General features: G+C 45.5%; 2 protein-coding genes across 3 annotated transcripts in view; one reads left to right on the top strand and one right to left on the bottom strand.

Moving 5' to 3' along the window:
• Positions 1 to 10,399, bottom strand: part of eif3ba (eukaryotic translation initiation factor 3, subunit Ba) — a 43,502-nt gene extending 33,103 nt beyond the window's left edge. Inside the window, exon 1 of the mRNA XM_086000404.1 lies at positions 10,192 to 10,399. Coding sequence (XP_085856530.1) covers positions 10,192 to 10,309 — 118 coding nt within the window. The 5' untranslated portion in view covers positions 10,310 to 10,399. The remainder of the gene's footprint in view (positions 1 to 10,191) is intronic.
• Positions 10,400 to 10,512: 113 nt separating this feature from the next.
• The window catches only part of brat1 (BRCA1-associated ATM activator 1), a 30,253-nt gene continuing 19,486 nt past the window's right edge, over positions 10,513 to 21,279 (top strand). The window contains exons 1-2 of one of the 2 annotated variants that reach the window (XM_086000402.1): positions 10,513 to 11,028; positions 19,584 to 19,733. In XM_086000402.1, the coding sequence (XP_085856528.1) occupies positions 19,607 to 19,733 (127 nt within the window). In that variant the 5' untranslated portion in view covers positions 10,513 to 11,028; positions 19,584 to 19,606. Of the gene's footprint in view, positions 11,029 to 19,583; positions 19,734 to 21,279 lie in introns of those variants that run through there. The other variant, XM_086000403.1, reaches the window with a different exon arrangement.

The raw sequence follows: 21,279 nt of genomic DNA, 5'->3' as shown, positions 1-21,279 counted from the left end.
ACTATTCCAACGTACGCTTGGCTGCCCTCCCACATTCCACCCTACGCAAACTTGAGGCCATCCAAAACTTGTCTGCCCATGTCCTAACTCGCACCAAGTCCCTTTCACCCATCACTCCTGTGCTCGCTGACCTACATTGGCTCCTGGTTAAGCAACGCCTCGATTTCAAAATTCTCATCCTTGTTTTCAAATCCCTCCATGGCCTTGCTCCTTCCCATCTCTAATTTCCTCCAGCCTCACAACAACACCCCCCCCCCACCCCTAATTTCTCCTTATGTGGCTCGGTGTCAAGTTTTTCGTCTTATAATACTCCTGTGCAGCACCTTGGGACGTGTTATTACGTTAAAGGCGTTATATAAATACAAGTTGTTGTAAAGTCAAGATCAAAGTGTGAAATGTATGCCAATTTAGCCAATCCAATAGACACAGGTGCAATAGTAAGCAAACTGTCACTGTACATTGCACCATATAAACTGGAAGCTAGATAGGAACATACTAGTGTTCAGAACATACACACATCAAAGTGAGTGACCTTGAGTAAGAGGGAAATAAAAATGGCTCATGGTAGGGACTATGGAACATTACTACCGCACAACTGCCCGCATTGAGCAAGCACTGAGTGCAAGTCATCAAAGCGTGCTGTGAGTTTGGGTAAGTGTGAGTTAGGGTAAGTGGGGTGTTAGGTGCTCTTTTCAAACTTTAACTCTGTGGGTTGCAGTTAATAAGGCCTTTCTGGTGCAGAGTGACTGTTGGTAAGCCATTTAACTGGTGTAACTAGAGGGATTGATTTAATTTAAATCCAATTAATTAAAGGGGATACTAGCATCTAAAATCGGGCAGAGGGTGTCCATAACTAACAATAAAAAATTTAATTAATTACATAGAATGGAGCAGGTGATGTGTTACTGTTGCGAGATGTGGGAGCCGGTGAACCCCATTGAGGCTCACGGTGATTACGTCTGTGACAAGTGTCTGCTGCTACAGGAACTCCAGCTCCGTGTTGATGAGCTGGAGTCTGAGCTTCAGACACTGCGACACATCAGGGAGGGGGAGAAGTACCTCGACTCTGTGTATCAGGAGGTGGTCACACCTATGAAGTTAATTAATTCAGATGTAGCCCATGGTCAGGGACAGGACGGTGTGACTACGAGTGAGGCAGGTACGGGGATCCAGGAGGTAGAGCTGGAGGAGCTGCAGCCCTTGCTCTTGTCCAACAGGTTCGAGGTTCTTGCTCCCTGTGGGGACAGGAGCAGGGACTGCAGGGAGGATGAGCAACCTGGCCACAGCACCGTGGAACGGGGGGCCATTCAAGAGGGGGGAGTAAATAGAAATGTTGTAGTGGTAGGGGATAGTATTATTAGGGGGATAGATAGATTTCTCTGCAGCCGAGAGCGAGAGTCCCGAAGGCTGTGTTGCCTACCCGGTGCCAGGGTTAAGGACATCTCCTCTGGGCTGGAAAGAAACTTGCAGTGGGAGGGGGTGGATCCAGTTGTCGTGGTCCATGTTGGTACAAACAACGTAGATAGGACTAGGAAGCCGGTTCTGTTAAAGGAGTATGAGCAGCTAGGGGTCAAATTAAAAAACAGAACCTCAAGGGTAATAATCTCTGGATTATTACCTGAGCCACGAGCGAATTTGGCTAGGACAAATAAAATTAGAGAGTTAAATGCGTGGCTCAAAGACTGGTGTGGGAGAAATGGGTTTTGCTTCCTGGGACACTGGCACCAGTACTGGGGCAGGAGGGAGCTGTTCCGTTGGGACGGGCTTCACTTGGCCAGTGCTGGGACTAGAGTCCTGGCAGATCATATAACTAGGGCTGTAGAGAGGGCTTTAAACTAATTAGTGGGGGGGAGGTTCCTAGAGAGCAAATAATAAAAATGACAACAGAGAAGGTCATAGACTTAGGTAGCAGTGGGGAAATTAAAAACCAGAGCGTGTCAGGAAGGGGCAGAAGGTATGGAGTAAAAGGTAAAGTAATAAAAAGGGCAAAAGCAGGAACTAAGTGTCACAAAACATATTTGAAAGTTCTCTATCTGAATGCACGTAGCATTCGTAACAAAATAGACGAGTTAATGGCACAAATAACTACATATGGGTATGATCTTGTGGCCATTACAGAAACATGGCTGCAGGGTGACAATGCCTGGGAATTAAACATACCAGGTTATTTAACGATCAGGAAGGGCAGGCAGGAAGGAAGGGGAGGTGGGGTGGCTATGTTAATAAAGGAAGGAATCACTTTAATACAGAGAAATGATATTGGGTCAAAAGATCAGGATAATGTTTGGGTGGAGGTAAGGAATAATAAGGGGAAAAAACCACTAGTGGTCGTAGTCTATAGACAGTGGCAACTCTGTTGGACGGAGTATCAATCAGGAAATAGTTGAGGCTTGTAATAAGGGAACATCTATAATTATGGGGGATTTTAACTATCATATTAATTGGACAAATCAAATTGGGCAGGGCTGCCTTGAGGATGAGTTCATTGAGTGTATTAGGGATGGGTTTCTTGAGCAGTATGTAACTGAACCGACCAGGGGGCAAACAACCTTAGATCTGGTCCTGTGTAACGAGACAGGATTAATTAAAAATGTCCTAGTAAAGGATCCCCTTGGAATGAGTGACCATAACATGGTTGAATTCCATATTCAATTAGAGGGCGAGAAGGTTGGATCTCAAACGAGCGTGCTAAGCTTGAATAAAGGAGACTATGAAGGTATGAGAGCGGAATTGAGTAGAGTGGATTGGGAAAATAGAATAAAGGGTAAGACGATACATGATCAGTGGTGTACATTTAAGGAGTTATTTTACAACTTCCAAAAAATATATATTCCACTGAGAAGAAAAGGGTGTAAAAGAAAAGACAGCCATCCGTGGCTAAGTAAAGAAATTAAGGATAGTATTAGACTAAAAACAAGGGCATATAAGGTAGCCAAATCTAGTGGGAGGATAGAGGATTGGGAAAACTTTAAAAGACAGCAAAAAATAACAAAAAGATTGATTAAGGAAGGGAAGATACGATTATGAAATTAGCAAAAAATATAAAAACAGATAGTAAGAGTTTTTATAGTTATATAAAAAGAAAAAGGGTGGCTAAAGTTAATGTTGGTCCCTTAGAGGATGGGACCGGGAAATTAATGGTGGGAAATATGGAGATGGCAACAACACTGAATGAATATTTTGCATCAGTCTTTACAGTAGAGGACACTAAGAATATCCCAACACTGGACAAACAGGGGGCTATGGGGGGGGGAGGAGCTAAACATGATCAAAATCACTAAGGAAGTGGTGCTCGGTAAAATAATGGGACTCGAGGCGGATAAATCACCTGGACCTGATGGCTTACATCCTAGGGTCTTGAGGGAAGCGGCGGTAGGGCTTGTGGATGCATTGGTAATAATTTTCCAAAACTCCCTGGACTTAGCAAAGGTCCCAGCAGACTGGAAAACTGCTAATGTAACACCCTTATTTAAAAAGGGCAGTAGACAGAAGGCTGGAAACTATAGACCGGTTAGCCTAACATCTGTGGTAGGTAAAATTTTGGAGTCCATTATTAAGGAGACAGTAACAGGACATTTGGATAATCATAATTTAATAGGACAAAGTCAGCATGGTTTTATGAAGGGGAAGTCATGTTTGACAAATTTGCTGGAGTTCTTTGAGGAAGTAACATATAGGGTGGATAAAGGGGAACCAGTGGACGTAGTGTATTTAGACTTCCAAAAGGCATTTGACAAGGTGCCACACAAAAGATTATTGCTTAAGATAAAAAATCACGGGATTGGGGGTAATATTCTGGCATGGATAGAGGATTGGCTATCTAACAGAAGGCAGAGAGTTGGGATAAATGGTTCATTCTCAGACTGGCAATCAGTAACTAGTGGTGTTCCGCAGGGGTCAGTGCTGGGTCCCCAACTCTTTACAATCTATATTAACGATTTGGAGGAGGGGACTGAGTGTAACATATCAAAGTTTGCAGATGATACTAAGATGGGAGGGAAAGTAGTGAGTGAGGAGGACATAAAAAACCTGCAAGGCGACATCGACAGGCTAAGTAAGTGGGCAGAGATTTGGCAGATGGAATACAATACTGGAAAGTGTGAGGTTATGCACTTTGGTAGGAAAATCGTAGATCAAGTTATTATCTTAATGGCAAGAAACTGGAAAGTACTGAAGTACAAAGGGATCTGGGGGTCCTGGTGCACGAAACTCGAAAGGTTAGTATGCAGGTGCAGCAAGTGATTAAGAAGGCCAATGGAATGTTGGCTTTCATTGCTAGGGGGATAGAATATAAAAATAGGGAGGTATTGCTTCAGTTGTACAAGGTATTGGTGAGACCGTACCTGGAATACTGCATACAGTTTTGGTGTCCATACTTAAAAGACATACTTGCTCGCGAGTCAGTATAAAGGTTCACTCGGTTAATCCCGGGGATGAGGGGGTGGACATATGAGGAGAGGTTGAGTAGATTGGGACTCTACTCATTGGAGTTCAGAAGAATGAGAGGCGATCTTATTGAAACATATAAGATTGTGAAGGGGTTGGATCGGGTGGATGCGGGGAGGATGTTCCCGATGATGGGTGAAACTAGAACTAGGGGGCATAGTCTTAGAATAAGGGGCTGCTCTTTCAAAACTGAGAAGAGGAGGAACTACTTCACTCAGAGGGTGGTAGGTCCATGGAATATGCTGCCCCAAAAAGCTGTAGAAGCTACATCATTACATAAATTTAAAACAGAAATAGACAGTTTCCTAGAAGTAAAGGGAATTAAGGGTTACGGGGAGCGGGCAGGAATTTGGACATGAGTCTAGGTTCGGATCGGACATGGCCCTGTGGGTAGCGGAGCGGGCCCAGGGGCCGTGTAGCCTGATCCTGCTGCTATTTCGTGTGTCTAATTCTGTTAGATTCAGGAGATGGTTCTGTGATAGTAGATTGGCGGTTAGGATCAGATCAGCCATGATCTTATTGAATGGCGGAGCAGGCTCGAGGGGCCGATTGGCCTACTCCTGCTCCTATTTCTTATGTTCTTATGTTATATTAAACAATCTTAAAAGTATGCGTGCCAGCCGTGGCTCAGTTGGTAACACTCGCGCCTCCGAGTCTGAAGGTTGTGGGTTCAAGTCCCTGGCACAAAAATCTCAGCTGACACCCCCAGTGCAGTGCTGAGGGAGTGCTGCACTGTTGGAGGTGCCGTCTTTCAGATGAGACGTTAAACCAAGGCCCCGTCTGCCCTCTCAGGTGGACATAAAAGATCCCACAGCACTATTTCGAAGAGGAGCAGGGGAGTTATCCCTGGTGAGTGAGCCAATATTTATCCTTCAATCAACATTACTAAAAAACAGATGATCTGGTCATTATCACATTGCTGTTTGTGGGAGCTTGCTGTGCACAAACTGACTGCCGCGTTTCCTACATTACAACAGTGACTACACTTCAAAGGTACTTCATTGGCTGTGAAGTGCTTTTGGGACAACCTGAGGTTGTGAAAGGTGCTATCGAAATGCAAGTCTTTCTTTTACATAAACGTGAGCAGCAATAGAATCCCCCCCCATCCCAAATGACAATCTTCTCCGCCCCCTACAAAAGACTTTAACTCCTTGGTGGGGTCCAGTTCAGACTGCTCGGGTAGTCTCCGTGGATGGAGCTCAGGAAGCCAGTGAGGAGATATTGGAGAAGTTGAGCGTGGAGAAATTGAAATTGTGGATATAAGCATCACCAGTGGTGGGTACAAGGTAAGGGGAAAGGCAGGTGATGTGGAAGTGGTCTTTGTGATGTACAAGACAAAGGCTTGAAGCACAGTTCCGGATTAACCAAGACACCAAGGACACACACCTGAAGCGAGCAGCTGGGAGAGGAGTGGCGGCAGGGAAAAGGGTGTTCTTGCTAAGTGGAGGACAAGCAGAATGGCATGGATCTTCCCAACATTAATTTGGAAAATGTCACCTATGAATTGATCTTGGACATGCCATGTGACAATACAGATGTGGCCATGGAGTCGAGGGTACTGAATGTTGCCCGTGTACATGTGAAAGTTGACCACGCCCATGGTAATGTCACCAGGGCACAATATGTTAATGAGGAAAAAACAGGACCTAAAGTGGGTACGCCCAAAGTGACTGTGAGGTTGAGCAGAAACCATTGCTGCAGGTGTGCTTGCTACATGGCGACAGGGAGGTATGGAACTAAGCTACGGCAATCCTACAGAGGTGAACCAGAGGGGTAAAGGAGAACAAGGAGGGATAACACATCAGAGTTACAATCATAAAGTATGCCACTAGTGACTTTGCCTATAGCACTGAGACTGCTTTGGTAAGTCAGACTGAAAGGAAACAGAAAGTGGCTGAAGGGAAACAAACAGCGAGTGAGAATATATTCCATCCTCAGCAACATCACATTAAGAACATAAGAAATAGGAGCAGGAGTCGGCCATTCGGCCCCTCGAGCCTGCTCCGCCATTCAATGAGATCATGGCTGATCATCTGCCTCAACTCCATTCACCGGCCCTATCGCCATATCTCTTGATGCCCTTACTAGTCAGAAATCTATCGACTTCTGTTTTGAATATACCCAATGACTGAGCCTCCACAGCCCTCTGGGGTAGAGAATTCCAAAGATTCACCGCCTTCTGTGTGAAGAAATTTCTCATCTCAGTCCTGAATGGCCTACCCTTTATCCTGAGGCTGTGGCCCCTGGTTCTAGTCTCCCCAGCCAAGGGAAACAGTCTCCCAGCATCCACCCTATCAAGCTCTGTAATAATTTTGTATGCTTCAATGAGATCCCCTCTCATTCTTCTGAATTCAAGAGAATACAGGCCTAGTTTACTCAATCTCTTCTCATACGACAGTCCCGCCACCCCAGGAATCAATCTCGTGAACCTTTGTTGCACTCCCTCTATGGCAAGAATATCCTTCCTTAGGTAAGGAGACCAAAATTGTACACAGTACGCCAGGTGTGGTCTCACCAAGGCCCTATATAATTGGATTAAGACGTCTTTACTCCTGTACTCAAATCTTCTTGTAATGAAGGCCAGCATATTATTTGCCTTCCTAATGGCTTGCTGCACCTGCACATTCACTTTCAGTGACTCATGTACAAGGACACCCAGGTCCCTTTGAGCATCTGCATTCCCCAATCTTTCACCATTTAGGAAATACTCTGCCTTTCTGTTTTTTCTACCAAAGTGGATAACTTCACATTTATCCACATTATATTCCATCTGCCATGTTCTCACCCACTCACTGAGCCTGTCGAGATCCCCTTGAAGCCTCTTCACATCCTCTTCACAACTGACACTGCCACCTAGCTTTGTATCATCAGCAAATTTGGAAATGTTACATTTAGTCACCTCATCCAAATCATCGATATAGATTGTGAATAGCTGGGGCCCAAGCACCGATCCTTGCGGTACCCTACTACTCACAGCCTGCCATCCTGAAAAAGACCCGTTTATCCCCACTCTTTGTTTTCTGTCTGTTAACCAATTCACAATCCATGCTAGTATATTACCCACAATTCCATGTGCCCTAATTTTGTTCACCAACCTCTTGTGTGGGACCTTATCGAAGGCCTTCTGAAAATCCAAATACACCACATCTACTGGTACCCCTTTGTTTACTCCATTGCTGGGTCCCCAACTCTTTACAATCTATATTAACGATTTGGAGGAGGAGACCGAGTGTAACATATCAAAGTTTGCAGATGATACTAAGATGGGAGGGAAAGTAGTGTGAGGAGGACATAAAAAACCTGCAAGGGGACATAGACAGGCTAAGTAAATGGGCAGAGATTTGGCAGATGGAATACAATACTGGAAAGTGTGAGGTTATGCACTTTGGCAGGAAAAATCGTAGAGCAAGTTATTATCTTAATGGCAAGAAACTGGAAAGTACTGAAGTACAAAGGGGTCTGGGGGTCCTGGTGCACGAAACTCAAAAGGTTAGTATGCAGGTGCAGCAAGTGATTAAGAAGGCCAATGGAATGTTGGCTTTCATTGCTAGGGGGATAGAATATAAAAATAGGGAGGTATTGCTTCAGTTGTACAAGGTATTGGTGAGACCGCACCTGGAATACTGCATACAGTTTTGGTGTCCATACTTAAGAAAGGACATACTTGCTCTCGAGTCAGTACAAAGAAGGCTCACTCGGTTAATCCCAGGGATGAGGGGATGGACATATGAGGAGAGGTTGAGTAGATTGGGACTCTACTCATTGGAGTTCAGAAGAATGAGAGGCGATCTTATTGAAACATATAAGATTGTGAAGGGGTTGGATCGGGTGGATGCGGGGAGGATGTTCCCGATGATGGGTGAGACTAGAACTAGGGGGCATAGTCTTAGAATAAGGAGCTGCTCTTTCAAAACTGAGATGAGGAGGAACTACTTCACTCAGAGGGTGGTAGGTCCATGGAATATGCTGCCCCATAAAGCTGTAGAAGCTACATTACATAAATTTAAAACAGAAATAGACAGTTTCCTAGAAGTAAAGGGAATTAAGGGTTACGGGGAGCGGGCAGGAATTTGGACATGAGTCTAGGTTCGGATCGGTCATGGCCCTGTGGGTAGCGGAGCGGGCCCAGGGGCCGTGTAGCCTGATCCTGCTCCTATTTCGTGTGTCTAATTCTGTTAGATTCAGGAGATGGTTCTGTGATAGTGGATTGGCGGTTAGGATCAGATCAGCCATGATCTTATTGAATGGCGGAGCAGGCTCGAGGGGCCGATTGGCCTACTCCTGCTCCTATTTCTTATGTTCTTATCCTCAAAGAACTCCAATAGGTTTGTCAAACAGGATTTCCCTTTCATAAATCCATGTTGACTCTGCCCAATCTTACTATTAGTTTCTAAGTGCCCAGTTATTGCATCCTTTATAATAGATTCCAGCATTTTCCCAACTATTGATGTGAGGCTAACAGGTCTGTAGTTCCCCGTTTTCTCTCTCCCTCCTTTCTTAAACAGCGGGGTTACATTTGCTAGCCTCCAATCTGCAGGAACCGTTCCAGAATCTATAGAATTTTGGAATTCTAGCATGCCTTGCTAACTGGAGAAGTTGCTAGATTTTCTAGGGACAGTACAAAAACACCAATGAAATGTATCATGTGTTTGTTACACAAATATTTGTACTTGTGCACTGTCCCATAGCATACACGTCAGCTATTCACCTCCAATTAATGTTTCTGGTGAGATCATTCATCATCCAGAATCATTAATCAATTTACTATATATAAATATTTTTAGTACCACCTGAAACATGAATGCATCTTTTTTGCATGATCACAGACTTACTGTAGATAAGTATTTTGTTTGATTTCAGATTTTCTACACTTTTAAAGTAACATCTGCAATCAGACTACAGCTTACAGCTGCCCGTGACAATCACATTTTCAATGTTTCATGGCAGAATTTTTCCACAATAAAACCAAATCAACCTTTTCCTTTACCTCATTGGAGATGCGGCGCATTCATCCCAGTTATAAAGGGTCCTGTATACCATTGCTCCATTCCCCCCCCAAAACGGGTTATAGAAGAGTATATTACATTTAAAGTGAAATTAATTAAAACATGGCTTGTGCCGTAGCAATTTACGTACACTGCATTGTAGTGCTTGCAATGACAACTGATGGTATACTTCACTGCCTTCAAAAAGTTACTTGAATACACACTTCTACTAGAACAAGTTAGGTGGATGTTACCGAGTTGAAATTTTGCATTGTGTGATGCAATCAAATCACATTTGAAACAAAATTCGTGAGAAATACTGCTTATATATATTTAAAAAAGTAATTAAAAAAAAGTGTCTTCCCTCGGTTAAGTGAAAAATTCTAATTGTTACCTTCACTGAGCACTTCAATACTGCATCGTACACCATTAGCTTACAGTGCCCTGCGCAGATATTTTAATCTGTAACATGTTTGATTCTGGATCAATACAATATATATATGTAATAAAATCTAATTTTCGGTATTAGCTAATAAGTGCCGCTCTAAAGCGCGGCCTAGATTCAAATAACCCGGGGGAGCCGCCTAGTCTCCAAAGTTAACGTGGTGCAAAAATCAAGGGTGGTCCTCCTGTCCTAAAGCCGGCTCCAGGCCCAGGGTAGGCCTCAGGCTCCAAGCACTTCCAAACGCACATGGACTCCGTGCTCAGTCGTCGCCGTCTCTTGCTCCTCTGCGTCAAAACAATAAAACCTTTTTTTTACCCTCGTCGGAGATATCGTCCACGAAGCCTTCAGGGTCGCTGAAGCCTTCCTCCGGCTCTTCCAACTCTGCCACCTCATCCTCGGCCTCCCGGGCCTCGCCGTCGCTCGTCTCCTTCATTCTCTCACTCTCTCGGCGGCCGGAAAAAGAAAGAGCGAGTGGAGCGGAGCGGGCACGGCGCGCAGCAGCCTCGCCGAGGGAAGGACGTGCGCGCACCAGCGGCCTCGCCGAGGGAAGGACGTGCGCGTCACCACCCGCCTCCCCTCCTCGCAGTCACGCCGGCTCGTCTCTTCCAAACATGCAGAGAGGGAGGGGGGGTTTGGAGGGCTGAAGTCGTCCCCAGGGAAAGAGATCACAATTGTTGATTTATGGGACGTTTATAGTTGCAGAATCTGTGAAATAAACTCCAGACTCTAATTCGTGGCTGAAAATGAACGTCGTTGGTAAAGTGTTTGTTTTGGAACTGTCTGGCTACCCCCCATCTCTTGAGGCCATCTTTAGTATAGTCCGAAGGAAGGCCCGGCTGTCGGCCTGAAGACTGGCGGCGCGCGCAGCCCGCGCGGGCTGAGAGCGAGTGAAGGAATCATGGGGGGGGTGGACTGTGTTCGGTTACTGAGCCACCAGTAACAAATTCAGCCAAATTAAAGAGAAAGTTTTTTAATTTAAAAAAAATCCACCTCCTCCTCCTCCCCCCGCCGCCGCCGCACCAGTCATTTGGCGACACTGGGTGAAAGTTGAAGGCCGGAGGTTTTACAATTCGAAGTTCCCTCGCCTGCTGACAGATTACAGCGGTTCTGATCTCTGCGTTTGTGTGGGACTGCTGGGCACCGCATGACAAAGTCTGTATATAGCTTAATTTTGCCTGATTTGGTTAGATAGAATGTACAGCACAGAAGTAGGCCATTCGGCCCAGCTGCTCCATGTCAGTCTTTCTGCTCCACAGGAGCCTCCTTCATCTCACCCTATCGGCATATCCTCCTTTCTCCCTCAAGCATTTATCTAGCTTCCCCTTAAATGCATCTGTTATTCGCCTCGACTACTTGTGGTAGCGAGTTCCACATTCTAACTGCTCTCTGGGTAAAGAACTTGCTCCTGAATTCCCTATTGGATTTATTAGTGACTATCTTGTATTTATGGTCTCTTTCCCCCACCCCAAGTGTAAACATCTTCTCTACGTTAAACCTGCTTTTAAGTTGGGGCAGCTCTTGGAGCCTTCTGATGAAAGGTCATCGACCTGAAACGTTAACTCTGTTTCTCCCTGCACAGATGCTGCCTGACCCGCTGAGTATTTCCAGCTTTTTCTGTTTTTATTTCAGATTTCCAGTATCCATAGTATTTTGCCCTTGCCTTTCCTTAACATGCTTGTTGTTCTCCCATTGGGACAGACTCCTCAGTCATCAAAATAGTACATTTTTGGTTAGATCTTATCTGTAACTGATTGCAGCTGATTTTTTGTATTTTGCAAAATGGTAACTGAATAATACTTGTCTTACAGATTCTGGCTTATTTATGAGGGGCCCAGATAGAGTGGATAGGAAGGATCTATTTCCCTGAGCAGAAGGGTCAATAACCAGGGGGCATAGATTTAAAGTAATTGGTCGGAAGTTTAGAGGGGATTTGAGGAAAAATGTTTTCACCCAGAGGGTGATGGAGGTCTGGAACTCACCGCCTGAAAGGGTGGTAGAGGCAGAGACCCTCATCACTTGGATATGCACTTGAAGTGCCATAACCTACAAGGCTACGGACCAAGTGCTGGAAAGTGGGATTAGGGCGGATAGCTCTTTGTTAGCCGGCGCGGACAAGATGGGCCGAATGGCCTCCTTCTGTGCTGTAAATTTCTATGATTCATTCTATGATTTAATAATGTTTCATTTAAATATGTAACAAAAACATTTTTACACACTTGGAACAAAGATACGCTGAAACAATGGAAGTCTTGCAGTTACCTTACCCCATCTGTGCAATTGGGCTAAATCTGGTGCTGCAAAACTTTGACATTCTATTTGACCCTTAGCTGAGCCTCAACCCACATCTGACCCATTGCAAAACTAAATTCACCACCTCTAAAATATTGGCAACTTGCACCCCCACCTCACCCACATCCCTGCTGAAACCTTATTCCATGCCTTCATCTCCTACAGGTTTGACTTCTCCATTGTTCTTTTTGCTAACCTTGCTGCCTTCGCCTTTCTAAGTCAGAATTAATGAAGAACTCTACGGCCTGTGTCCTCTTCCATGCATTCATCACCCCGTCCTTGCCAAGCTTCAGTAACTCTCTGACCCTCAGCGTATTGTTTATCCTCTTCAAATTTTTGCATGGCCTCATTCTACCCTATCTTCCAGAGATATGCTGGGGTCTGTTCCTCTGTCTTTGGCTTGAAGTTCATATTTCTGTCCTCTAGAATTCTCTGCTAAAAGCAATTCACCTTGCTATCTCCCTCACTGCCTTCAAGATCCTCCATAAAACCCATCTCTTTCATCGGGATTTTGGTCTCTTCATTCCCTCCTCCAAAGTCTCCTCCCTCTTGCTTCTCATTGTCTGCCTGTTCAACTTGGGAAGTACACGGAGATGCTTCTCAACACGGGAGTCCTCCCTTTATGTATTGGGGACTTTTCTGCGGCCTGCAGGAGTCCGTGTTCTATGTATATATCGAAGGCGAGAGGTTGCAGCCCCTCTTCCACTATTTGAAGGGGTTGCTCCTTGATTTTTGGCTGCATTTCAGTCCCACGCTCCTGATCTTTGGTCACCTGGTGCGGAGGGGAGCGGGCAGGTTGGGGGACCTCCTCGTGGGACTGCTCCTGGGCCTGGCCAAAGTGGCCATCAGCTGGTCCAGGCAGTGGGCGGTCAAGGGGGTCGTTCGGCCCGACTGCCTGCCTCTCTTCCGCGGCCATGTTCGCGCCCGGGTGGCCCTGGAGATGGAGCACGCAGTGTTCGCCGGCACGCTCGAGGCCTTCCGCGAACAGTGGGCACCGCAGGGACTGGAGTGCATCATCACCCCCAGCAACCAAATTTTAATTTAATTTGATAGCAAAATTTGATAGTTCTGACGAAAGGTCTTCGACCTGAAACGTGAACTCTGTTTCTCTCTCCATGGATGCTGCCTGGCCTGCTGAGTGTTTCCAGCATTTTCTGTTGTTATTTAATTTAATTTGTTATGTTTCATTTAATGTTTTAAGTTTAGTTACAGTCTATTTGTTTATGGGTTGCTCAAAAAAGTACACGGAGATGCTTTGTTTACACGAGGAAAATTAATTTAATGCATTGCTGTGTGTTTTCATTATGTCTGTGCTATATACGTTGTACACATTTTGAATGCCCTGAAATGAAAATAAAAGACCTATCTTACCTGCCAAACTGATACGCAGCTAGAAAATTCTGAGTGAATGCTTGCATTTATCACATTTAATTGGCACGAGTAGCCTTGGTCTTGCATTGAAACAAAATGTTTATAGATGTTTTACATTTGGCTGTAGATATATTTGATTCTTAAATGTTCTCCACAAATAGTACTCAGCATATATTATCCATTTTATTTGCAACTGAATAATGAATACAAGTCCACAACAAAAAATACTGGAAACACTCAGCCGGTCAGGCAGCATCGTGGAGAGAGGAACAGATGACCCTTTGTCAGAACTGGAAAAAGTTGGAGAAGTAACAGATATTTAAACAAGTGTGGGGCAGGGGAAGGGAGGAGAGGAAAAAACAAAGCGGAAGGTCTGTGATAGGGTGGAAGGCAGGAGAGATTAAAAGACAAAAGGGATGATGGTGCAAGGCAAAAGGAGATGGTAATGGGACAAGTTAAGAAACAAAAGATGACTCTAGATGAGGTGTAAATGACAATGAATACAAGTTGTTGAACTTATTATGTCCGTGTGTAATTGAGACACGGACTGCAGGAGTTGGTTATAACAGGTCTTTACTGAGTGGAGACAACCTGGAACTACTATGCAAAAGTTACTACACAGGCTGATATACAGGGGTGGTCACTACTGGTACTGCAGTATACAGGGGCTGCAGAATATAGTTCCTTCTGCAAAGTACATACACTGCAATTCCTCCCCTTTTAGCTAAACAGTACATAACATTCGATTAATAATTAAATAACATATTTACAATTACAGTTGCTAGATACATTAGTTGAAGTTAAGCAATTATAAGTTCAGTCTTTGAGGAGGCTTCCTGATTCTGTCTGGATAACGCCTCTTTGGGGTATCAGGTTCTTCTGGCAAAGTTGATTCGGGATCAACGTCGTTTGGTTCGTCTGCTTCCAATATCACCGATTCTGAGGTAGATGCAATTGGTACTTCGGTTTCATCGCCAGGTGTATCGGATCGTGGTGTGGAATTGACGTTTTCCAGTGACTCTAGAATCTGGTCAGCATGGTGTCTTACAATGCTCTCTCCAGCGTCCACGGTATACATTAGAGGTCCTTGCCGTGTGCAGATCGTTCCTGGCTGCCATTTCTCTGTGCGGTAGTCCCGGGCCAAAATTGGTTGACCTATCTTAAAACTCCTGGTCGGCCTTTCATTCATATTCTGAAACTGCCTGTTCTCCACATCTCTTCTGATGTTTGGCTTAACCAAATCCAGGCGGCATCATAGTCTTCGATTGAAGAACATCATGGCTGGAGTTTGGTTGGTAACCGCATGTGTCGCATTCCGGTAGGCAAACAAGAAGTTATCCACCTTGTGTTGTAGGGGTAGGTCTTCATTACACATTGCCTTGATAGCCTTCTTGAATGTTTGAACGAACCTCTCAGCCAATCCATTGGTGGCTGGATGATATGGGGCGGATGTGTAATGCTTAACACCATTGTTCTTTAAGAACCTCCGGAACTCTTCAGACACAAACTGTGGTCCATTGTCGGAGCAAATCTGTTCAGGCAGCCCATTTCTGGCGAATATGGTTCGTAAGGCTGTGATAGTTTTTTCTGTGGTGGCTGAGGACATCTTTATTACCTCTGGCCACTTTGAATGTGCATCCACCGCAATTAAAAACATCGAGTCCATAAATGGACCAGCAAAATCAATGTGCACCCTTTGCCATGGAGATGAGGGCCACTCCCATGGATGTAGAGGGGCTTGTGGTGGGGCGTTTTGGACCTTCTGGCATCCTGTACAGCTCTTGGTCATCTCTTCGATTTCTCTATCGATTCCCGGCCACCACACAAACGCTCTGGCTAAGTTCTTCATTTTTACCCCTCCCAGATGACCCTCATGAAGCTCATTGAGCACTCTATCCTTCAATTTGGGTGGAATTACTACTCTGGATCCACACATCAAGGTTCCTTTGCACACTGACAGCTGTTCTCTTCTCGGCAAGAATGCTGGCAGCAGTGGTTCGCCGTGTGCTGGCCATCCCTTCACCGTTAAATCATAGACCCAGGAGAGTGTCGGGTCATTTCGTGTTTCCTTTTTTATGTTTGCATTCGTCACAGGGAGACATTCGACTATGGTCGAGTGGAATATCTCCACTGGATCCACTGCAGGTGCTTCTTCCACCGTCGGCAACGGTAGGCACGACAATCCATCAGCATTCCCATGCTGTTTAGTTCCTTTGTACTCGATGTCATATTGGTGTGCCCCTAGGAAAAGGGACCACCTCTGTAGCCGTTGTGCTGTCATTATCGGTACGCCCTTCTGAGGGTTGAAAATGGAGACAAGAGGTTGATGATCAGTTAGTAGAGTAAATTTCTGACCGTGCAGGTAGTGATTGAACTTCTTCACCCCCCACACCAGGCTGAGGGCCTCTCTGTCAATCTAGGCATAGTTACGCTCGGCTGAAGTTAACGAGCGTGACGCAAAAGCTATCGGCCTCTCTGAACCATCAAGGAATTTATGTGACAGTAAAGCTCCAATGCCGTAGGGGGACGCATCACACGCCAGTCTTATCGGTAGTGATGGGTTGTAGTGAGCCAATACTTCTCTTGAAGTGATTAGGTCCTTACTCTTCTGAAAGGCCCGCTTACATTCATCGCTCCATTTCCATGCTACTCCAGTTTGTAGTAGGGCGTTCAGTGGGTGCAGAATTGTGGACAAGTTCGGCTAAAACTTATGGTAGTAATTCACCAATCCGAGGAATGACCTCCGTTGCGACACATTTTCAGGCGCTGGAGCCTTAACTACCACTTCAATTTTGTCAGGGGACTTATGTAACCCCTCTTCATCAATCACATGGCCACAATACGATATCTGTTTCTTTAAAAACTCGCACTTGGGGCGATTGGCTCATAGCCCATGTTCTCTTAGTCTAGTGAGCACCTGCTCTAGGTTGGCAAGGTGTTCATTGTCATCTTCACCTGTCACTAGGATGTCGTCCAAGTAACGGAGTCCCCGGAATCCCTTGCAGGACTTGTTCCATCGCTCTTTGCCATATCGCCGGAGCTGATGCTACTCCGAATACCAGCCGATTATACTGGTAAAGACCTTTGTGAGTGTTTATCGTGAGATACTTCCTAGAGGATTCTTCAACTTCCATCTGCAAATATGCTTGTGCTAGGTCAATTTTTGTAAAACGCTTCCCTCCAGATAGTGAGGCGAAGATATCTTCTATCCGTGGAAGAGGATATTGTACTGTGTGAAGGACAGGTTTCACCGTCACCTTGAAGTCCCCACAGATGCGAACCTTCCTTGGCTCCTCAGACTTATTGTTTAACGTTTTCTTCATGAAAGGAACGATGGGTGTCGCCCACTCGCTCCAGTCTACCTTAGATAACACGCCTGCATTCTCCAGATTCTCCAGCTCTGCCTCGACGGCTGGGCGAATTACATATGGTACCGGTCTTGCTTTGAAAAACTTGGGAACTGCATTCTCTTCTATTTTTATTGAGGCGGTTACGCCTTTAAGAGTTCCCAGTTCTTGTTGAAATACCTCTTTGGCGCTAGCTAAGATTGTTGACAATCGTCCAGGACTGACGTCGTCATCCTTTTTACCAGCCACCGTCAGTGCCTGAATGGAGTGCCAGTCTAAACTTATCTTTCTGATCCATTCACGTCCCAATAACGGTGGTCCACCATCTTGCAGTATGTACAGATACAATTTCTGTATTTCCTTACCGTTGTATTCGACAGGCACCCTAATTTTTCCTCTGGGGTATACTTTTTGCCCCGTATACGACTTCAAGACAATGGATGTCTCTTTCAAGGGTATGTGTGAGAATAGCCGCTTGTAGTCTCGTCGATTCATGACGGTCAGAGCTGATCCTGTATCCAATGCCATTTTGACTTGGGACCCTGCTATCGTGAGGGTGACCCAAATGGTTCGGTGATCCTCTTTTGCGATTACGTTGTGAAGTTTGAGACAGCTTAGTCTCTTGTTCCCGGATTCACTATCGCTCATCTGGTCTTCGGAACTACTGTCCGTCATCTTTTGTACTTTCCTGTACTGTTCCTTAGTAGCCTTTTTGTTGTCGTTAGTCTTCTTCCCAGACCTGCAAACTCGTGCAGTGTGTCCCATCTTTCCGCATTGCCTGCATATTTTGTCCTTGGACCAGCAGTCCTTCTGGTCATGGGTTGTTCTGCCACAGCGATAACATTTTTCAAATCCCCGTGTCATTTTGTGGGTGCCGTATTCCTGTGGCTTTTGCTGTATTTCCGCAGCTCCCCTTGCTGCTGCTTCGTACGATACTGCCACGCCGAAAGCCTTATCTAGCGTCAGCTCTTTCTCTGAGAGTAACCTCTTCTGGGTTCCTTCACTCAGGAGTCCACAGACAAATTTGTCCCGTAGGGTATCTGCCAGTCCTGCTCCGAACTGGCAGTGCTTTGATAGCTTGCGTAGTTCCGTAAGGTAATCAGCATTGCTCTCATCTTTATGCTGATTTCTCCTGTGGAATTTAAATCTCTCTGCTATCAGCAGCAGTGTAGGATTTAGGTGTTCCTGTAGGATATCAACAATTTCGTTAAAACTCTTCGCCTTTGGTTTGGCTGGAGTAATCAGGTTCCGCAATAGGCCTTACGTTCTTGCGCCCATTAAGTTTCGTAGTACCGATGCCTTTTTCTCATCGGCTACTTCGTTTGCCTCGCAATATACCTCGACTCTTTCCACATACGTGGTCCAGTCTTCTATTGCATTATCGAAGGCAGTGATATTGGCAGTCTTCGGCATCTTGGAAATCTAAGATGGCGCCTCCCGCGCTTTGCCGCCTTCCCCGCTGGATTAAGATGGCGCCTCCCGTGCTTTCTGTCTCCTCCGCTGCTGCTAGCGCTGTTGCTGGCGTTTTATGCCTTGATGGTGACGCCCTATGGTCTTCGCGCACTTCCCCCCGCGCTGCTGCTAACGCCGCGGTTCCCGTAGCAAACTGCAGCTCCTCGCGGCTTTCTGTGCTTCTAATTTAAAAAAATTATTTCCCCGTCGTCGGAGCAACCCTGCGGGACACTTGCCTCCCTCTTCTCGGGTCTGTACGCTGCCCGGCTTCGTAGCACCGGCCGTGCCCTGTGTGCTCCACCCTCTCTCTCCTCTTCCCGACAACGCTGCTCGGCCCCGTTGAAAAGCCACCCGATCGAGCTCTAGACCGCCGCAGCCCAGGAAGGATCAGTGTACTACCTGCCACCAGCCCGATTAGCTGAAACACCATCGACAGGATAACCAAGCCCCGCTCTCGACAGCCTCTCCTGCAAATCTTCAACTCCGATGAATCAGAGGTGGATGCCCACGGTCGACGCCCGTTTCTTCTGTTCGTTTTTTTTTCTTCTTTCTTCCTTCTGGCCTCGACCTCTGATAACTTCGCTTCAGGGATGGATCCCCATGAGGTGGTGCAGACTGTAGGTAAGTTCGGATCTGCTCGTCGCCAGTATTATGTCCGTGTGTAATTGAGACACGGACTGCAGGAGTTGGTTATAACAGGTCTTTACTGAGTGGAGACAACCTGGAACTACTATGCAAAAGTTACTACACAGGCTTATATACAGGGGTGGTCACTGCTGGTACTGCAGTATACAGGGGCTGCAGAATATAGTTCCTTCTGCAAAGTACATACACTACAGAACTGATACTGGGTAGAAAAGAAAACTTGGACAGTATCACTTAAAAAGTACCAAAAGTTGAAATCTAACTTACTGAATGTCTGGAATAGGTATTTACTTTGATATTCAGCAAAAATGAATGAAGAAATTATGAGTACCATTCAAAAGAAGTAAATAATTTACTATCTTGAAGATGGAACTAAATATCAATAAATTGTACTTAGCGAATTGTTTTTGAATATGAACTTTTTGGAGCATGTTAACTCATTTTCTGTGGTGTGATATGCTAAGTCGGTACTTGCTAACAATCGTGGCATATTCAAAGGTGCACACCCTGTTAGCAACATTCCTGGGTAGGCACACAGCAGTATATTTGTATAACATCAAAAAAAAAAGCACGAAGATTTACATTTTTGTTTTTCTTTCCCAGAGAATTTGTCACACAGTTGGAGAATGGAAAGCGAGTATATGGGGCTGCTGCCCCGTGTTTGTGCAGTGTTAGGAGACACCAGGCAGTCAGTTGTTGATGATACCTGTTTGGAGAAGCTGCTTGATTGTTTCCAGGCAATAACAAGAAACGGTAACTGTACAATCATTTTGTTTAACTTGATTAACTCAACGTGCATAGGGTATGAAATAAATTTGATTTGTATAATTTTATGCATTTTTTGTACGTATCGAGGTGAATTAGTACTGGAGAATGTTGCAGTTTGTACTTTTAACACATTGTCATCTAGTCTGCTGCAACAATATTTCTCAGTACTAACATTCTACTCCACCAATGTGATTTATTTTTCCCCAATTTCCCACATCAGCCATCCTTGTGATCTTCCAAAGTGAGGTTTCCAAATTGTGCACTTCGATAGACATGCTCCTACTAAGAACTGGGTTAACATTGCAAATTAGTGCAAAATCTGATTATTTTTAGTGAAAGATGGTTTCTAAGATCTGCTTATCCCGTTCACTTTTAAGTAACACATATATGATTCTGAAATGGTAATCAGGATATTATTGCCACAAACAAGAATCTTGCTAACCAACATATTTGTTCTCCTGGCAATGTGATCTAAGTTTGATTTACAGTTTCCTCTGACATTCCCATTCATCTGCCCCTAAGAGCCTGGCTGCACTATTTTTGGTTATCTATGGAACATATGTGCCTCAAGCACCCAATATGTTATAATAGCCATGATGTAATAAATTGTGTCACCACACGACGAAGTCCAACACCGCCTTCAGTGTGCCAGTGCAGCCTTTGGGTGCCTGAGGAAGAGAGTGTTTGAAGACCAGGACCTCAAACCCAGCACTAAGCTCATGGTCTACAGAGCAGTAGTGATACCTGCCTGGCTGTATGCCTCAGAGACATGAACCATGTACAGCAGGCACCTCAAAGCACTGGAGAGGTACCACCAACGCTGCCTCCGCAAGATCCTGCAAATCCATTGGCAGGATAGGCGCACCAACGTCAGTGTTCTCACTCAAGCCAACATCCCCAGCATCGAAGCTCTGACCACGCTCGATCAGCTCCGATGGACGGGTCACATTGTCCGCATGCCCGATACGAGACTCCCAAAACAAGCGCTCTACTCTGAGCTCCGGCACAGCAAGAGAGCCCCAGGTGGGCAGAGGAAACGCTTCAAGGACACCCTCAAAGCCTCCTTGGAAAAAGTGTAACATCCCCACCGACACCTGGGAATCGCTGGCCCAAGATCGCACAAAGTGGAGGAGAAGCATCCGGGAAGGCGCCGAACACCTCGAGTCTCTTCGCCGGGAGCAAGCGGAAGCCAAGCGCAGGCAACGCGAGGAGCGCACGTCAACCCAAGCACCCCACCCACCCGCCCCTTCAACCACCGTCTGCCCCACCTGTGACAGAGACTGTAGGTCCCGCATTGGACTCATCAGTCACCTAAGAACTCATTTTTAATGTGGAAGCAAGTCATCCTCGGTTCTGAGGGACTGCCTAAGAAGAAGAATAATAAACTGTCACCTCACTACCAAACAGATGGCAGATTCCGCTTTTGGCACAACTGATTTAAGGTAGAGTAGCTAAGACATAAGACTACCTCTTGAGCTCGATCCTCAGCCTGTGCTGAGTCATCTGATCACAGCGAGGATAGTGCTAAAAC

Source organism: Somniosus microcephalus, chromosome 11 (genome assembly GCF_052327205.1).
Source record: "Somniosus microcephalus isolate GS21.2 chromosome 11, FLI_Smic_1.0, whole genome shotgun sequence".
In the NCBI taxonomy this organism is placed as follows: domain Eukaryota; kingdom Metazoa; phylum Chordata; class Chondrichthyes; order Squaliformes; family Somniosidae; genus Somniosus; species Somniosus microcephalus.
Note: the sequence above shows the minus strand (reverse complement) of the source record. Positions and strands in the feature narration are given on the sequence as shown.